The following is a 21391-nucleotide window of genomic DNA, read 5'->3' on the forward strand; positions in this document are numbered from 1 at the left end:
TGTGAAATTCTTTTATCTAAAACTCTGAGCCGAGATGTCTAGAGGGAGGCATTTTGCCTATTGTTTTGAGGCCACAGTTAATGGCTAGAATTTGCATGTATAATTTCTTTTATTGCTCTGGCTTCCTGACCAGCTGCAAGATCAAAAGGGCTATTAACCTCTAAGTTTCTGTTAGCCTGGGAACCAGAAAGAAATGATGTAATTTGAAATGATACTGTGTTATCAATTTAAGGAAAGAAGGAATGAGAGCATTTAGCATTTGTCTTCAGAGCATCCAACATCAGCAACACTGTCTTGGTCTATATGTACGTTTATTTTAGAGCTGTGTTTTCTCTTAGATATAGCTAGGAAATAGGAAGATTAGATTAGTCATTTTTCTGTATTGATGTCAGTACTTTTCTACTGTATTATTTTAAGTATTTCGCTGTAATCTCTGAACTCTTGACTAGCACTGTGTAGTAAGAAGTATTGTCTTGTGTTTTTATTATTTATTATTAAATATTTTTAAACCTTTCACCTTTGGCTGTTTTGTTTACAGATAATCTAAGAGTACATTGCATGTATATAGTGATACTGTCCAAGCCACTCCAAATAAGCCTTGACTGTTCAGTTGCACTTACCATTTGGATAATAATATTGCACAGTAATAATTGGACAACCTTTCATAAGGGGCTTTTAGGAGCTGATAAATATTAGTGGGTGGTGGCAAGTGGTACTACCGTATAGTCTGGGTAAAAAGGACACAGCTGGAGAACCTGTGCCAGCCTTCCCCAGGAGTGTGTGTGTAGTTGTATATAACTCTTATCTCAAAGTGCGTCTTGAGTCAGCTACTTGGGCAGGGACACGAAGCACTGGTTGGACAGAGAGGGTGCTGGAGGTTATAGCTTGCCCACTAGGCTGAGATCTGTACCCTATAGCTGTGTCAGTGGGGAGTCTTATTGGGGATCTTGAGAGAAAGGGAGAAACCAGCCCCAGACTGACTGTGATCTCTTTGTGCTCTTAAGGGAAATTGTACTTTACTGTGTGTGTATTTATTATCCTTTCCCTATATGGATGCCCCTCACTGGTGTTAGTGGGGAGAATTAAGGCTCCTTGATTGCTGGGCCAGTGCACAGGCGTCACACTCTTGACTTGGGAGGTGGGGAATGTACCCTCATCTGTCCTTTTACTTCTGTATTACTAAAACAAAAATTGCCTTATCTCAGAGTAGGGAGGACACTGTTGAGATACTGCAATCTTCTAATTAGGATATGCTACCCTCCTTCACAGTTAAATATTCACTGTAGTTCTGCTGCTTTCAGCAGGACCGTTGCAATATGTATGCCACCATTATCTGCAGATTATGCCAGTTTAGACATTTTCTCTATAAGAGAAACCTCAGCACTGCCTGGCTTCAGATAATCAGTCTTTCAGAATTTCTCCCTAGTACTGTACCAGTCTGCTGCATACTGTAACGTGGTACATGTGTATGTGAGCAAGATTCTTCTCAAGATTATTCAGGTGAGATTACAGCCATACTTTGGATGAGAGGCACCCAAAGTGCAAGAAGGATTCAGGAAACTACAAGGAGTGAAAGACATTATTGTGGGCCCTTGAAAAGGCTAACGGATATCAAAAGGATATATTTTAAGTGTTTCTTTGATTACAGCAAGCCCTTTAACTTCATGAATCATGAAACATTCTGGGCCATACTGAGAAGCAGAGGTGTACCAGAACACATGGTAGTTTTTAAGCATGGTCTTTACATTGATCAAGAAACAACAGTTCAGCTAGAACAAGGTGTAACTAAATGTGTTAGAATTGGTAATGGTGCATGACAAGGCTGCATACTTTTCCCATACCTGTTTAATTTATATGCAGAACTAATCATCAGAGAAGCAAGATTGTATGAAGAAAATTGAGGAGTGAAAATAGAAGGAAAAAAATTAACCTTCACTAAGATGATAAAATATTACTGGCTGAAAGTGAAGATGACTTAAAATATCTGCATATTAAACAGAGTAGCCTCAAAATGGAATTATACCTTAAGATGAAGACAGAGATCCTAAAGCTGGTAAAGTCAATACATTTAGTCTAGCTGGAAAAGAAACGGATAGTAGACAGCTTTGGTCTTCATGGATTAATAATTATTAATGGTTTGACATGTAGTCAAGAAATCCGGTGACAATTTGCATAGTTCAACTTGTCCAACTTATGATAATTTCATTAACGCCACATGGATGTAAAAGTTAGACAGTGAAGAAAACAGAAGCCTTTGAATTATGGTGCAGGTAAAGAACACCATGTGTATCATGAACTGCTTGAAAAAGAAATAAATCCATATAGGATGAGGTAAAACTCAGGTGTTCCCTGAAAGCTGACTTTAACATTTCATGGTGATCATGATCAGTACAAGCTCACAATGTGAGGGCCGTCCTCTTGAACTTAAGTTACCCTGCCACTGTCATCTTCCACGTATTAGCAGAACAGAGTAATACCCAAAACTTTAACCATTTTTTTCTGCTCGCTTTTAAAATCCATAGTAATATCAGTACATGTTATTGTCCTACAGTGTGGATGCATGCAGACAGAACACACAATTTGTTTAGAAAAAATAAAACCAATTACAGATCCTGTCACTTTACTAGATCTTTGACATTTAGGTTTCAGATAGTAGTAGATATTTGTTGGAATTATATTTTCACACGGGAAGGATCTTATTTTAGCTTGGGTGTAGAGGAACTTCTTGAGCTAACTTTGAAAGACTTTGCTAGATGACTGTTATCACAGGCAGCTTAAGAACAGCATGATGTTTGCAGAAACTCCACCAGTTTTTGACATGACCTTGAGAGACGCAAGTATGATCAGAATGTTGTGTCACCCTGTAAATATGTGGACATATACACACCTACCTGTCAATACATGTGCAGAAATTCTGATGAGCACACTTGACAAAAGTCTCCCTTCTATCTCAAAAAAGGCCTTAAGGTCAACATAGTCATAATTTTATACATGCAACCTATTATGCAGACCTTTGTCTAATCACAGTAAATCAGAATCCCAAGTGACTGTCCCAGTAGTGGAGAGAATCTGTAGCAAAATAAAGTTAAACAAGCCATATTTGACAGTCCATAAGGCAGAAATTTAAATCTGACAACCTCAAAAATGACTTTGTAATCAGTGAATTAGTTATATAGACTCATAAGTCGGTGGACTTTGCAAGGTGTTTGACAGTGATATGTCTGCCTGAGACCAAATTAGTGGCATTTTGATTAGATTAAGGGTAATTATGACATGGTCATTCTTCACATTAGCATAAATAATATAGTAAAGACTTTGAATTGTAATGAGACTCTACGGCACTGACATTTTAGACTGGTACTATGTGGATAGGAACACCATGCAGTAAATTGTGGGAATGTGTTGGCCTCCTCTGCAACCCTGTGGGAGTTGAGTACCTTTCTCAGTGGATACTAAGGTTTGTGTTCTTTTACGTGTATTAGCTACAGGGACCTCTCAGTTACCTACTGGGGACACAGTGGGGGTACATCTGGCATCCACCTCAAGTATACCATCAGTTTCTTGATACCATGCTGCAGCATGTGGGGGAGCATATGTGGTTTCCACATAATACAGAGGAAAACGCTAACATCATGCAACATTTCTATGGTAAAGCCCATTCCCTTGAGATACTGAGAGCCATAGACTATACCCAGATTGAAATAAAGGCCCCGCCTGATTAACTGTGAAGGAGGTATGTGAACTTTAAAGGGTATCATTCCATCAGTTGCCAGGTGGCCTGTGATACATAGGCTGCCATCTATAGAGTGTGTGTGTGTGTGTGTGTGTGTGTGTGTGTGTGTGTGTGTGTGTGTGTGTGTGTGTGTGTGTGTGTGCGCACGCAGGCCACCAAGGAAGTTTAAAACGACTCCCATATATAGCACACCTGTGACCTCTGCTAACATTTTGTGAGGGGCAACTTCCTCAGGGGCATCTTGTTGGCAGGGCCAGATTTTTCCTGGAAGATTGGCTCATGACTCCCATAAGAAGTCCACAAAATCAAACACAGCTGGGATACAGCTGTGCCCAGTTACAAGCAAGGAACATTATTGAGCATGTATTTGGGTTGCTGAAGGCATGCTTTTGCTGTCTTGATTTGACTGGTGGTGCCCTACAATATGACCCTGCCACATGTGCAAAACTAGTGTCAATGTATACTGTTACACAATATCATACTTAGGAGGCAGTTATTACAAGAAGGTCACTTGCAGGAACAGCAGTGTGCACTACATCAGGTAGTGATGATGTGGTGGTTGAACATGCCAGACAGAGGCAGGTGCAGTATGCTGTTGCACTGGTAAAGAGGCAGTGGCTTATAAATATCTTGAGAACACAGCAGATAAGACTAAAGATATACTGCTGTAAAAGTGATGCATGCAAAACCAACACCAGGCTATGCTTACCCATGCATAGGCTGGACATGCAATATATTAGACATGGGCAACCCAAGTAGCAATGTACAGTGGACAGGGTACACTTATTTACAATGGAGAGGCCACACTTATTTAAACGGGTGGGGAAGGGAACACAGGAGTAGATGTCTTTTCTAGTGAAATTTTTGAGTGCTGTGATCTTGCTAATCAAAACACTGAAAGTGTTCGAAAAGTTCATTTTCAAACTTTTTAGCCAATATTTCAAGCACTCAAACTCTTGACAGTTTAAGTGTTTGAAAGTACCCATATATATATATATATATATGTCCTTCATGGATGCATCTGCAGTCATAACAACTGGGTTGTCCTGTCGTCAGGCAGCCCTTCGGTCGGCCGGATTCCAAAGTCTGGGTCCGGCTTCGGTTGATGTCGCATTTCACCCGACGTCATCTCTGCTGGTCTTCGGGTATAAAGGCATCAGCCGACGCCATTTTCCCCAGTCTTTCTTGCCGCGTGGCGCCCGAAGCAGAAGCTGTTCGCAAGTGCCGGTCGGTCAGATCCAGAGATTACTACTACCGAATACTACTTCGAAGACTTCTAAAGCTAAGTACCCGTTGGGGACTCTTTCTTGCCTCAGCCGATGTCAGAAAAAGTCAATAACTGTTTAACTTGTGGGAAACAAATACCTCATAAAGATTTCCACTCTTACTGTTTGCCTTGTTTAGGCCCAGACCACGGCGTAGCAGCCTGTTCGCCTGTGCTTCCTTCAACCGGCGAGCGCTTAGGCGTCGGTCGGAGTTTGCTGAACAGTTTTTCGGCTCAGATTTTGCGTACATTATGCCGTCGGATCCTCCGACTACCCAAATTGTTAAAAAACGCAAAGAAAAAGACCGACACTCGCGGTCTGCGGTTTCGGCCGAAACCACGGTTAAGCAAACCGCGAGTGTCTCGGTTTCGGCCGAAACCGAGAAAACTGATCAAAATACAGCCGAATCAATGACTACTACTGAGGTTCCTGCTACTTTACTTGAATCGGCCTCAGAAATTTTACCTACAACAGTGGTTACTAGTGACTTATCAGACACCATCCCTTTGGATGTCTCTACCCCAGCACGTGGTGCTGCTAGGCCTCCTGCAGCCATGTCTATTAAGGCCTTTGCCAGGGCTAAAGCAGCCAAATCTACTAAATCAGTGCCTGTTAAACCCCCTCAACCAGGCCCACTTCTAGTTCACAAATGCTTACTCTGGCAGAAGATTTAATATCCTTAATTAGGGATCTCAATCTCACCCAGACAGGGCCTCTCAGCCCCAGAAAAGAGACCTAGAGCAGAGCCCCGAGCCTGTGTCCTCTGATGATTCTGCGGATGACTCAGATATTACAGACCAGCCAGAGGCTCCTTTTTCCAATTATGAAGACTCCGATGCTGAAGAATCCATTCCAGCTGCCTCTCCACCAGAGGAATTCTCCTTTGGGGAAACCTTACATGCCATGAGAGAACAATTCCAATGGCAGGAACAGGATTTCTCAGATTCCAGAAAAAGACTTAGGACTTTTCTGCACTTACCACAACATAGGCCCTTAGCTATACCTCCTGTCCTTTCTGTTGTGGACGATGCATTTAATGATGTCTGCACTACACCTGATTCCTTACCTCCAGCCCCTGCCAAACCAGATAGATTTTACAGGGTACCAGACACTCATCACCACCTATACAAGGCCCCACTTGCAGACCCCGAAACTATATCCCAGGGGCCTAAGGCAGTAGCCTCGACCACAGCAAAAAACCCTATTCCTTCTGAAAGGGAATCCAGGTCTTTAGACAGATGGGGCAAAAAAGTTTACACCTCTGCTACTCTCTCAGCTAGAGCTTTAAACTGTCAGTTTCACATGATACAATACCAAGAGTTTATGCTTGATCAGTTAACTAAAAAGCTATCCTCTGATGACTCTATAGATAAGAAATATGTATTAGAAATGGTAAATAACATACAACAGGTTAGTAACCATTCTTTAAAATGTGGCTATGATGCACTGGAGGCTTCATTTAGATCAGCCATGACTGGCACAGTGATAAGAAGACATGCATGGTTGAAGGAACAGGTCTTACCGGATCATGTTAAAGCTAAGTTATTAGATGCTCCTATGGATAAGGCCAGTTTGTTTGGTACACCTGCCCAGCAGGTAATGAAGAAAATGGCAGAAAAGGCAAAATCTGTACAAACGGTTAAAGATTTCTTACAGGTTCAGCCCCCAAGGTTTAGCAGGAACTGGCCTGCCAAAATTGGTCCTTTCCTGACTCCACAAGATCCCAAAGGGGCAGGAATAGGCGTTCCAGAGGCAGTAATCAATCCTGAGAGGGTGCCTACAGAGGACGACAGTGGCAAGGTAATAACAGAGGCACAGACACAGCCACTACTACTGCAACAGGACAATCACAGTGACTTGACTCTAACTCCGCCTACCAGGGAACAAATAGCAGCACCATTAGGCGGAAAATTAGCCTTATTTTCAAGAACTGGCACTATATCACAAAAGACAAGTGGATTTTGCAAACCATAGACCAAGGTTACCGGTTCCACTTCCACACTTTACCAGTCAAAAGAGGAATGCCAAACCTGCCTCCAAATCAAAAAATAGAAGCTCTACAGAAGATAATGCAATTAACAAAGATGAGAGCTGTGGAAAGAGTACCAATAACAGAACAAGGCAAAGGATTCTACTCCAGACTATTCCTAGTTCCAAGAAAAGAAAAAGTTGGAGACCTATTCTCGACCTGTCCATCTTAAACACATACATCATTGTCCCAAAATTCAAAATGCTGACCCTACAGCAACTTCTTCCCATGCTGGGCAAGGAGTGTTGGCTGGTAACTCTAGATCTCAAGGAGGCATACCTGCACGTCCCCATTCGACCAAATTGCAGAAGATACCTCAGATTTCTTGCAGGATCAGAGCACTATCAATTCTCAGCATTGCCCTTTGGCTTATCTACTGCCCAGAGTATTCACAAAATGCCTGGCATCAGTAATCGCCACTGCAGACTACAGGGAATCCAAATTTATCCATACCTGGACGACTGCCTGCTACAAGGGGACAACAAAAGCAAGCTGACAACAGATTTACAAAGGGTCATTTACTTGCTACAAGCCCTGGGATACACAGTCAATTTACAAAAGTCAAGGCTGATACCATCCCAAACAAGGACATTCTTGGGCGCGGAATTGGACACAGTAAAACAAATGGCATTCCTAACTGCAGAAAAACAAAAATAACTCCCTCTTTACTTCTTGGCACTAACAAAACAGAACAAGCTAACAGCAAGAAAAGTTCTGCAGGCCTTGGGCTTCATGGCATCATGCATAATCTTGGTCCCACATGCCAGACTGCATATGAGAAAACTACAGTGGTACCTAAAGAATTTATGGTCCCAACACAGGCACAGCCTAGAAGCAGAAATTCCACTAATCCCATGCCTAAAACAGGAGTTCCTATGGTGGGCTCAAGCATGCCAGTCAAACCCAGGCCTACCCTTTCACAACTTTCGAGCAAGCCAAACCATCACAACAGACGCCTCAGACCTAGGATGGGGGGCTCACATGCTGGACAAATGCGTACAAGGATTGTGGGCGGGACCAGCTACACCTGCACATCAACCAAAAAGAAATGCTGGCAGTAAAACTGGCAATCCAAAAATTCAGACCATTTCTCAAAGAAGGCCATTTGATGATAAGGACAGACAACACCACAGTCATGTGGTACATCAACAAACAGGGAGGCAATCATTCATACCCCCTATGCAGAATGACTTTGGACCTTTGGAACCTGGCACTCAGCTACAACATCCAGTTACAGGCAATATTTGTACCGGGAAAGGAGAACACTCTAGCAGACATGTTAAGCAGAACCACCTCGGATGCTCACGAATGGATGCTACACCCGGACATCTTCAAGACCATCACAAAGAAATGGGGAATGCCACAGATAGATCTATTCGCTTCCCCTCTCAATCACCAGCTCAAAAAATTCTGCACAAGGACATTCCATCCACTTGCATGGAAGGTGGATTCGCTCTCCTTCAGCTGGAAAGGTCTGACAGCATATGCATTCCCACCTCTTCCCTTGATACACAAGGTATTACTAAAAATCAAGGAGGAACGTCCAAGGATAATCCTGATAGCTCCGAACTGGCCAAGACAACACTGGTACCCATTGCTGAGGAGCATGTCTCGGGACAAAATGTGGTCAATACCCTGATGCCTTTGATGTTAACTCAGAACAACTACAGCATCATGCATCCAAACCTAAAAACTTTGCAACTGACTGCATGGAACATCACATAGCAGCAACTAATCCAGATCTTTCCCAAAGGGTTAAAGACCTTATCCTTGAAGCCCGCAGACCTTCAACAAGAAGGAACTATGCAGGAAAATGGAAAAGGTTTGTCATTTGGAGTGCTGAAAGAGGAAAAGATGTGTCGAATATAGATATTGCTAACATTCTGGAGTATTTGGCAGAGCTTCTACATACAGGCCTGTCCTATTCCTCCATCAAGATACATGCATCAGCTATTTCAGCAGAATACAGCTTTGATCCACCTGTTTTTTCACATCCTCTACTCAGGCAGTTCCTCAGAGGGATCAAGAATGTAAAACCTCCTAGGAAACCACCATTGCCAGCTTGGGACTTGAACTTTGTGCTAGAAAAGTTGACACTCCCTCCTTTTGAACCAGCAGCAACAGCAGACCTACAGCATCTATCATGGAAAACTGCTTTCCTACTGGCAATAACCTCAGCAAGGAGGGTTTCTGAACTTCAGGCCCTAATGGCAGTACAACCCTTCCTAATCTTCCACCAAGATAGAGTGTCCATGAGAACTAATCCTACATTTATGCCTAAGGTGGTATCCAGAGTGTCTTTAAACCAGACAATCCACCTACCTACCTTCTTCCCCAACCCACAAAAGAGAGGGGAAAGAATGCTGCATACCTTGGATGTACATAGACAGCTACGCTACTACCTGGACAGAACCAAAAGTAACAGAAAAACTGACCAGCTTTTTGTAGCCTATGCAACAGGAAGGGAAGGAAAAGCAATTTCCAAACAGACAGTCTCCAAATGGATAGGAAATTGCATACGATTCTGTTGCTCCTTCCATGGAAAACCAATTCCACAGAACATAAGGCCTCATTCTACAAGGGCAACAGCCACTACCACAGCCTTCTTACGAGGAGTGGCAACCAAGGACATTATTGAGGCGGCTACTTGGACCTCCGTGCATACATTTGCCAAGCATTATAATTTACCTCTGTATTCCAGATCCAGAGCAGGGTTTGCCACTGCTGTACTGCAAGGGATCCTAACCACACCATAATTTATTCTTCCTCCTCCCCTAGTTGGCTATGGTATTCTACCCAGTTGTTATGACTGCAGATGCATCCATGAAGGACATAGTACAGTTTTGTACCTACCATAAATGTAGATGTCCGAACTGGATAGCATCTGCAGTCAGGATTACCCTCCCTCCTTCCCCTCTGTGGTACTCCTAGGGTATTTACCCTCCTAATAGCTAGCTGGGGGGGGAGTCTCTTATGGTGTATTTGTTTGTATATATGTACATACATGCTTATTTTTTGTGTTTGCCTTCTATCTTTTTGGAAACATTGGCATTTACCCAAAATTTAGCCTTCCAAGAGGGCAACTGGCATCTGGGGCAAGAAACACTGAGGAAAATGGCGTCGGCTGATGCCTTTATACCCAAAGACCAGCAGAGATGACGTCGGGTGAAGTGCGACATCAGCCGAAGCCGGACCCAGACTTTGGAATCCGGCCGACCGAAGGGCTGCCTGACGACAGGACAACCCAGTTGTTATGACTGCAGATGCTATCCAGTTCGGACATCTACATTTATGGTAGGTACAAAACTGTACTATATATATATATATATATATATATATATATATATATATATATATAGATCCCTATCAGATGCTAGAAACTTCATATGACTGAAACTCATTTGACTGAGACCATAAGACTGAAATTTCAAAATACTGAAGAATAACTTGACTGAAACCTGTAATACTGAAATCTTACAATGGTAAATTTGAACATACTGAATTGTAAAATGGACAATAAAAAATCAAAATAGGTGGGGGGGCTACACCCCCCCCCCTTCAACTATACATACTAAACTCCAGGATCGCAGTACAGTGGGGAAAAGACCATATACCTTTTCCCCACTGTAGTGCGATCCTGGAGTTAGTATATATAGTTGGGGGGTGTGGGGGACACAGCCCCCCACATTGGGGGGTGTGGTGGGCATAACTCCCAACCTATTCTGGTTTTATATCGTCCACTTTACAATTCAGTATGTTGAAATTTAGCATTGTAAGATTTCAGTATTATGAGTTTCAGTCGAGTGATTTTTCAGTATTTTGAAATTTCAGTCTTATGGTCTCAGTCAAATGGGATTCAGTCAAATGAAATTTCTATCATCTGATAGGGATCCATATATATATATATATATATATATATATATATATATATATATATATATATATATATACATACATCTCCAGTAGAGTTTCAGCTACCCAGACCACCTTTAATACAATAGAAAACTGGCTTTCTGAACATTGTCTGATCCTAAATCCCCAAAAAACTAAAATGCTGTTATTAGCATAGCACGTAGGTCTACCACTTTCACCTTTACCATAAAATCAAATGATGGCACAGTACTCTCCCCTGACCCATCTACAAAACTATTAGGTGTCATCATAGACAATAATCTAAAATTTGACCTGCATGTTAACCAAGCTATCAAAAACCATCAGTAAAAAACTAGGGTCACTTTACAGAATAAAAGCCTTCCTAACCCCTCCAGCTAAAACTGCCATAGCTCGCTCTCACCTTCTTTCAACCTTTCTGTATGCATCCCCTCTACTCTCATATTTAAACAAGACTGTCCTTAACAAACTCTCAATTTGCTACAACCACATTGCCAGGTTTGCCACTGGGCTGCCTTTTAGGACACATCATTGCATCAATCTAAATCAGCTTGGGTGGCTTGAACTACCCAGCCTAATCCAGTATAACTGATTATGGCCTATAAAATCCTCTATAATCCGGACAATACTCCTGCACTTTAAAATATTTTCACCCCCTATAACAATCCTAGACTGCTTCGATCCTCTAACAAACTACTAATTCAGACTAGCAAAATTAATAACACAGCCAGTGATTCTCTCTTTGCAAACTCTGTAAGTAGATCCTGGAACTCTCTTCCAGTTGATATTACCTTACTTTCCACCTTAGGTCAATTTAAAACTAGACTCAAACAACATTTGTCACTTAACTGGCTATGTCAATGTATCAAGCCTGGCTAACTCTCTCTAGAATGTGTAAAAATCTGTTAACCAGTTTACTGTGTAATTTAATTTAATCCTGACTTGTGCTCAGGATTAACTGTAACCTGTGGAACTTGTTTAACTTGCTTACTTATGTAATCTCTGTAAATAGTCTGTAATATGTAATGCTGGTATTATGTAATGCTGGTATTATGTAATGCTGTATCTGCTTACCCTTGGAGCTTTTCTCCCCGGGCCTCCGCTGAAAATGGACACGCATCCAGTCGGACTATCCCGGTCAACAAATGTAAAATAAATTAAAAAAAAAAAAAAAATATATATATATATATATATATATATATATATATATATAATATATATAGTAGAAAATGGCAGTCAAATTACTAGCATGTCATGAGTTTGAGAATCAAACCTATGAACCTAATGACAGCTGTATCCAATACCAATCGTTATAATAGGTTAGTAGTACTTGACACTACATGCAGGCAGAAATGTATTCCACTATAGAAAGTAGTCAAGCAATTTTTAGTAGAGGGTATTATGGATTAGCAGTTAGTTTTGATCAGACAGTAAAAGTGTAGTGCATGTTTCAAGGTAGTGTTGAATTATTAGTTTGTCAGCACAGAGGAGCAACAAATGAGTACAGCTTCTCAGTTTTAGAGTCCATAATGGTTGAGTGCTGAAAGGAGAATTCCTGAAAGGTTGGCCTTAGTCATAAGTGCAGCATTTTTTCTAAGGACATTCCCGTGGTAGTTTAACAGTACATTAGGGCATTCTCCAGTTACAGGTTATGAGAAGAACCAGAACTTATCACATTATTGGCAGAGTACAAGGCAATAAATCTTATCCTGGATGGGACACCACCCCATTACAGGACACATGCACACCATCTGTCTCTCTCTCTCTCTCTCTCCATGTCTGATATGAAAAGGTGCATAAACCTACAATGCATATGGTGTTATTGCTTTTTTTCATCTTGCATTTCATTTGTACTATCTGTAATCAGTGTACTGTTAGTTTGCTTTTCCCCTTGATTATTATTATAATTTATTTGCCATTTAAGAAGCACTTGTTTTAAGTAATAAACTTCTGTATGAAAACAAAAAAATCACATACGTGTGATTTTGTGTATTATGAACTGTAATATTTCAGTAAAGCAGCTCTTTCATTCAGTAGCTTTACTGGAATGTTGAGGCTGTTATGTTTCTACAGAGCCTTTACTAGCTGGCTTTTGGGGAAGCCTTAATGAATCTTCACATTACATCTTTTTTGCTTTAAGTCATCTAGACTTTGTGTTCTCTTAATAGAAAAAAAATGAAGCCAGTTACTGTTGAGTTAATTCATCATCATTACCTATTTAATCTGGTAAATTGTGCAGAAAGTCAGAGCCTGTCCTGGCAAGCAGATTCAGTCCTGGAATGGACATCTGTCTGTTACAGAGTGTATGCACTCACACACTAGTGTCAATATGAAACCTTGCTAATGCACTAATGTCTTTGGGATATGGATAAAAATCATAGACTTCTCATGGACAGAGGGAGAACATGCCAACTCCTTACAGAAGACGCTGCACTAAGGAACTGAACTAGAAAACTAAGCAGTATGTGGCAATACCATTAATGTTTGAGCCACTGAACTGACATACCCTTTATTTGTAGTAACAAAATATGTTCAAAACTGAACAAGGTGTAATATGTGTATTAGGTTTGCCCAGTGCAATTCCTAAGTACTAGTGGGGTACGTGGTGTCTGATAGCTATAAATAGATGCAGGGTTGAATCTTAAACATTCTAAATGTGTATGTACAGGTTAGGAAATTCTCTGTGTTTATACTTATGCTTGTAGATTAAATTTTTCCTTCATACCATTTTAATCCAGTAGTTATTTTGATTTTTCTGTTTCTCCGTAGTTGCTTGACCCTGAAGACTGTTTGTATGCTGTGAGTCAAGTAAGTATGTGCTCCTTGATTGTACTCAATATTTCATTTTGCATAGTGTAATTGTAGTTTTATTGCAACCATTAGTCCTTGTTTGTTGAGTTAGTATGAAATCTCTGCATTTGCCAGCTCAAAGAATGAGGGTGGTGGATGGTTTCAGTAGTACAGCAGTTTCATCCTGATTCCTGCCATGTTGTCAAGCTGCTTTGTTGTCCTATATTCATGAGTGGCTAAACCTGCTTTGGTAGAAACCTAAAGCTGGAAATTCTGTTGTTGAACTCACTTTTTAAAGAGTGGACAGGAGGTGCTATGTGTTCTTTCCCCACAGTAGTACATTAGAAGTACATTGACACAAACTACATATTCAAAAATTTTAAGTACATTTAAATTCATTTTTTAAAATCTAAAAAACGTGAATCAGGACACACTAAAACTCCAAATACTGTAATAAGCGCTTTCTTTCGTTTAATGTTAACGAACTTCTTCAGAACAAACAGACATTACTAATGAGACTATTTAAATACAAATAAATTATGTAAATTGTTAAACCAATCACAGTTATTCCATTCATTGAAACAACATTATTCAGTTATAAAAATATACATGTCTTAAAGGAAAACCATGAATGCATAAGCATTTTTCTGTCTTAAAAACATAGAAATAAACACTTTCTAATATGAAATGAAAATGTTTTGTGTTTATGTATATAAAAACTGATCAATTTTCTTATAAAAACTGATAAACTGAAATTAATAATACAATCTGTCATTTAAAAGGCATTTTACATTTAATGTGCCATTAAGCCCAGGAGCTTGGTTAGCTTTTAAACAAACTTGCCATTTTAGCTCTTTAATTTCAAGGGCATTATTATAGTTAGTAACATAAGGTGACACATCAATGAAATCTAAAACAAAAAATGTGAATTTCTTAAAATCCAAACACTCCATTGCATGCTTGGCCAAAGCATTATTAACGTCCTTATTTTTAATGGTCAAGCGATGTTCATGAATTCATTTGTACATTGCTCTAATAGTCTTCCCTACATAGAAAGTATGGCAGGTAGAACAAGTAGCAAGATAAACTATTCCACAGCTCTTACAGTTGAATCTAGATTTACTAGTAACCATTATTTGAATGTGAGGAAAAAACGCATTTTTAGAAGAATCTATGAACCTGCACTGTTTACACTCGTGGCAAGGGTAGGTGCCCACAGGTCCCTTAACCCTTTTCTGTTCACCTGTTTCCAAAATAGACTTAACACTAACTACTTTTTTGTAGATAAAATTAGGATGGTCACCTATGACCCTAACCAAATCACTGTTGCCCAGGATTTCCTTCCAATTGTTCACAGTGGCCAGTTTGACCTTATAAGATTCTAAGCTAATGGGGACAGGAAAGGCACAGCCCATCTTCTTATCACTGTTATTATTTTTAGGAGTAAACCCACTAATTAAAATAGGCGGAAATGTATCCATTCTGACCAATAGAATTTCTTCAAAAATGTACCAAAAAACAGATGAGGCTCGCCACAGCAGAAATGTAGAACAAACACCTTTAATAACTGCAGTATAGAGTAAGCGCTTTCACGTCCATATAACGCTTCTTCAGACTTTAACAACTGCACTGAACCACAATTCATTTAAATAGTACTACATACAAATTTAGACCAATCATGACCAACTTAATTACATCACCATGAATATCTCATTAAAACATGTTAAAAACACAGAGTAAAAATTTATATCTGTGGAAATATATACACCTAAGACACTCTATAAACTAAAACATATTAGAAACTAAAACATATACACACATAAATTTATAAATTTAGTGTGAATAGGGACGTGCTGCTAGAAAAGGTTTTAAAGTCACCTTCTCATTGAGTCCATGCCCCTTGTGACCCTAGAGTTTGAGTACCCACCTATTCTCACACTCCTCAGTGTGATTCCTAATGTCACCTAATCTCTCAGTCTTTTTAATCAGTTCTAAGACACTAAATTTAAACTTGTGTAACACCCCTACATCTAGAACGTGTCGAGCTAATGCGTTGCGATCGTCCTCTCTGTTGAACGCATATGCATGTTCTCTGACACGTTCTCAAAGACTCCTATTTGTTTTTCCTATATAAAAAGACCAGCATGCCTGACAGACAGCCAGATATACTAAATCTCTATATTTACAATCAGCATAGAAGTTAAATCTATATTTATAGCCTGTATCTGGATGTATAAAGCAACTATTACCAGACATGTAAGCACATTGGTTGCACCCTCTACAAGGGAAAGTACCTTGCCTGCTAGACAGAACTGATCCTTTCATATTATTTTTCATAGCACAACAATCTCTTTAATGATTTTGTGTTCTTATACAAAAAACTAGGTCTTGATCCCACTATCTCAGCAATTCTGTCATCAGTGGTTAAAATACCCCAGTTTTGACTAATGACATCTTTAATCTTCAAATTCTTAGTAGAATAGAGGATTCTCATCCTATTTACATTAGCTCGTTGCTCACTGTTATTAACACTGTACGTATTACCCTGGTTCTTATACAGGAAGGGTTTCCCTTTCTCATAGACGTATTTACTTGATACACTCCTTCCACTTCTTTTTTTGCTGTATCCCCTTGATAAAAGATTATCGGCCAGCATGTCTTGCTTTATCTTATAACTTTCATCATCAGTGGTAAGGCGTCTTACTAAGTGTCTGACTTGTTACAATGTTACGATAAATATGCTGGGGATGCATACTACTGCGATGTAGAATGCTATTCCTCCAACAAGACTTTCTATATACTTCAGAATGTATTGTGTCACCTCCTTTAATTATTTGTACATCCAAAAATTCTATCGTGACATCAGAGCTTTTATATTCAAACCTCAAGAAGTCTAGTACCATTTATATAATCAATAATCAGTCTCAGTACCAGCCCATGTAAAAAAGGCATGGTCTACAAAGCGTTTGTAGAACTTAATATGGTCACTATAAAAAGTGTTTGCCATAATATAAGTACTCTCCCAATATGCTAACACAAGGTTAGCATATGAGTTGGCACAGGGGGGTGCCCATGGCAACCCCTTTTTTCTGTAAATAATATGTGCCATTATATAGAAAAACATTGTTATTTAGCACCAAAATCAAGTAACGCTAAAGTTCTAATAACTGAGTCCCTAGGAACTCCTTGTTCAATTAAAAAAAGTCTCACAAACTCCATCCCTGTATCATTTGGAATCGATGTAAATAAGGAGACGACATCTAAAGTAACGAATAAATCATTACTCACATTATTAGTTAAAAATACATAGTCACCATAACCTTCCAAAAATTCTTGACTGTCTTTCAATATAGACATAGTCCTTTCTACCACTGGTCTGAACTGTTTCTCAATGAAAATAGAAGCAGGTTCAGATGTAGGGGTGTTACACAAGATTAAATTTAGTGTCTTAGAACTGATTAAAAAGTCTGAGAGATTAGGTGACATTAGGAATCACACTGAGGAGTGTGAGAATAGGTGGGTATTCAAACTCCAGGGTCACAAGGGTCATGGACTCAATGAGAAGGTGACTTTAAAACCTTTTCTAGCAGCACGTCCCTATTCACACTAAATTTATAAATTTATGTGTGTGTAAATTTATGTGTGTATATGTTTTAGTTTCTAATATGCTTTAGTTTATAGTGTCTTAGGTGTATATATATTTCCACAGATATACATTTTTACTCTGTGATTTTAACATGTTCTAATGAGATATTCATGGTGATGTAATTAAGTTGGTCATGATTGGTCTAAATTTGTATGTAGTACTATTTAAATGAATTGTGGTTCAGTGCAGTTGTTTAAAGTCTGAAGAAGCGTTATATGGACGTGAAAGCGCTTACTCTATACTGCAGTTATTAAAGGTGCTCGTTCTACATTTCTGCTGTGGCAAGCCTCATCTGTTTTTTGGTACATTTGGCTTTGTTCTGAAGAGGCTCCTTTTCCAGGACTGTTTGCTTGTTCGTGTAAATTACTTTATTTCTTCAAAAATGTTCTTTAATTTGTCATGTGGGTGCCCCCTCTGTACAAACATACAGATCAGTTTGTTTGCTTCACTTATAAATTTCTCTTCTTCAGAAATGATCCTGCTGAGTTGTATTATTTGCCCCCAGACCAAGTTCAACTTCATGAACCTTGGATGTCCACTTTCAAAGTGGAGAAAATTGTTAGTGTAAGCCTTTTTCCTATACACCATACTAGTGAATTTTTTCATTGATGTTCATTGTGATGTCCAAATCCAGGAAGCACACATTCGTGACCATCCTAATTTTATCTACAAAAAAGTAGTTAGTGTTGAGTCTATTTTGGAAATAGGTGAATAGAAAAGGGTTAAGGGACTTGTGGGCACCTACCCTTGCCACGATTGCAAACCGTGCAGGTTCATAGATTCTTCTAAAAATGTGTTTTTTCCTCACATTCAAAAAATGGTTACTAGTAAATCTAGATTCAATTGTAAGAGCTGTGGAATAGTTTATCTTGCTACTTGTTCCACCTACCATAATTTCTATGTAGGGAAGACCATTAGAACAATGTGCAAAAGAATTTATGAACATCGCTTGGCCATTAAAAATAAGGATGTTAATAACGCTTTGTCCAAGCATGCAGTAGAGTGTTTGGATTTTAAGAAATTCACATTTTTTGTTTTAGATTTCATTGATGTGTCACCTTATGTTACTAACTATAATAATGCCCTTGAAGTTAAAGACCTAAAATGGCAGTTTTTTTTTTAAAAGCTGACCAAGCTCCTGGGCTTAATGGCACATTAAATGTAAAATGTCTTTTAAATGACAGATTGTATTATTAATGTCAGTTTATCAGTTTTTATAAGAAAACTGATCAGTTTTTATATACATATATACAAAACATTTTCATTTCATATTAGAAAGTGTTTATTTCTATGTTTTTTAATACAGAAAAATGCTTATGTATTCATGGTTTTCCTTTAAGACATGTATATTTTTATAATTGAATAATGTTTTTTCACTGAATGGAATAACTGTGATTGGTTTAACAATTAATTTAAATAATTAATTTATTTGTATTTAAATAGTCTCAGTAGGAATGTCCGTTTGTTCTGAAGACGTTCGTTAACATTAAACGAAAGAAAGCGCTTAACCCATACTACAGTGTTTGGAGTTTGTGTGTCCTGATTCACGTTTTCTAGTTTCTAAGTGTTTTTGTTCATGGATTGGTGGTTTTTGTAAATTATCCAGTCATTTTTTAAAGAACTGTTTTCAATGGGGCCAGAGCTGCACCCATAATCAGCTGTCAGACTTTTGCACCCTTGGAATAAGAAGTCGAAATTCCCCGCTAACTTTTAGATGAATTGGCTGTTTACGTACCTGTTGGCAGTAGTGAGTCAGTCGCAGCTGTAGCAGATAAGGTCTGAGATTGTTATATACTTTTCCAGAAGCAGTACACTGGCGGTTGTCCAGGTGAACTTCACTTGAGACAATTTGCAGGATGGAATAATGGCAAAGAAGCAGTGGAAATGGATATTGTTTGTGGAACCTTTGAGTAGTAAAATAGACTGTCTTTGTTAGGTGACACTTAGTATTTCCAGTCTTTAGTAGTTTGATGCCCACAAAGTCAACTTTCAGATGACAGCATGGACTGCATCAGCTTGTATAGCCCAACCCCCACTTGCACTGTAAAGTAGAAAGTATGCACTCGACTCTGATAAACTGTACATAGTCTGAAGAAAGAATTTCAGGTTCTAACAAACATTTGGATTTTTAAGTTAAAAGATCAGGGTAACTCTTCATATTTTCCCTCACTCCTGATACAGTGAGTAGCACTGCAGCTGACTTGACCTTCATCAGCTGCCGCCAACTCCTTTGTTTGTTCACAAAGTCTACCAGTCCCTGCTTTAGCCTTTCCTGGGCTCAACCTGACATATGTCCAAGGCCGCGAGGAGATGGAGGATAATGGTGCAGTGTTATTCTATTGCTCCCATGGAGTGTGCCATAATCATAGGTTCATAGGCTGGTACTAGGCTATCGGCCCTAGGGCCTATACAAGCCTAGTCAAACAATTCCCCGGATATTTCTTCCCACAATATTTACTTCCCTGGATCCCCGTCTAGCAGGGTGACTGACATGATCCCAGGTGTGAATTTCCTATCTCCCATCCAATCTTCAAGGTTTCTTTTGAAGAGCGCCAAGGAGATGCTCTGCTTGACATGTGTGGGTAGTCTATTCCAGAGTATGGGGAGTGTCTGCATCAGGAACCTATCCCACCAGTATGTTTTGTTCATTGTGATGGCAAGGTTTAGATCCCTGGAGTGTGTGGCTCTGAGGGATTGGGATTTCGTCAAGTGGAGCATGTCCAACAGCTCAGGGTTTGACATGGCCTTGTATGTTAAGCAGAGATCGCCTCTGATTAGATGATATGCCACAGAGTATAGCTGGAGTTTTTTTTAGACGGTCAGCATAGGGCATGTGCTTTAGGCCTGTTATTCTTTTAGTGAGATATTTCTGTGGCCTTTCCAGCTGTTGTAGGTGTCTTGTGAAATGCATATTAAATGGGGGGTTGTACTCTATAATGGGTCTAATGAGGGATGAGTACAGTGGGACAATGACCTTCTTTTTTCTGGATGAAAAGCCCTTAGTGATGAGGTGTGCCACATAGAAGGATTTCCTGACTGTTGTGGGCGATGTGGTTATCGAAGGTGAGACCACCGTCCACCTGTGTCCCTTAGTCTCTCATCATACGTTCGGTGTTTAGTGTACTGCCACCTATGTGGTAATAAATGGGTACATGTTTTTTCCCAAAGGGGTAACAATACATTTCTTGGCATTAAGCTTGAGCCCATGGCTCTGGCACCAAGTATCTGTTTCTGTAAGGCCCTTTTGTAGAATATCCACATCATTTGGGGATTCAATAATGGCTCCCAGTTTGCAGTCATATGGGAACTTTGTTAGCCAGAGTCCCTTAGTGTTGGCCTGTACTTCAGAGAAGTAGATGCCAAACAAGAGTGATCCCAGGACTGAACCCTGAGGTACTCCACTTGTCTGGAGCTGGATTTGGAGTCTGCTACTTTTACAGTCTGGGTTTTGTCAGTAAGCCAGTTGGCAACCCATCGAGTGATGTAGGGATTTATTCCCAGCTTAGTAAGTTCATGTAGGATTCCAGAGTGGGGGATGGTGTCGAAGGCCTTGGCGAGGTCCAGATAGGCTGTGTGGACCGCCTTATCCTCGTCCACAGCTCTGGAGACTGATTCGAAGAAATCATTCAGGTTCAGGAGACAAGATCGGCCCTTCACGAACCCAAACTGGGTGGGGTCCAGTGTTTGAAGGTTGCCAACGTCTTTGTTTATAAGTTCCATGATAATGTGTTCCATGCCCTTGCAGATCAGGCTCGTCAGACTGATGGGACGGTAGTTCCCGGGATCTAAGGTGGATCCCCCTTTGTGGAGTGGGATAACTGTAGCTGTGCGCCACTCGGTGGGCACAAAGCCTGAGGTGAGGCTATGATTAAACATGACACTTAGGTGAGGTGCCAGTTAATTTTGTAGTTCATGTAGTACACAGCCCGAGATGTCATCTGGTCCCATGGATGCTGTATTCTTAGCTTTGGAGAGTGCGGTTTCTACCTGTGTAGCCATGATTACCGGAATTTGGCAATCTTTTGGTATTGAGATGG

The 21391-nt window shown here is 39.9% G+C and overlaps 1 protein-coding gene across 2 annotated transcripts in view; it reads left to right on the forward strand.

The window, feature by feature from the left end:
- HMBS (hydroxymethylbilane synthase) overlaps window positions 1–21391 on the forward strand; it is a 378523-nt gene that overhangs the window by 239352 nt on the left and 117780 nt on the right. For both annotated transcript variants that reach the window (XM_044080943.1, XM_044080944.1), the window contains exon 10: window positions 13688–13726. In XM_044080943.1, coding sequence (XP_043936878.1) covers window positions 13688–13726 — 39 coding nt within the window. The remainder of the gene's footprint in view (window positions 1–13687; window positions 13727–21391) is intronic.

Source organism: Protopterus annectens, chromosome 8.part0 (genome assembly GCF_019279795.1).
Source record: "Protopterus annectens isolate FY-2018-M chromosome 8.part0, PAN1.0, whole genome shotgun sequence".
Classification (NCBI taxonomy): domain Eukaryota; kingdom Metazoa; phylum Chordata; order Ceratodontiformes; family Protopteridae; genus Protopterus; species Protopterus annectens.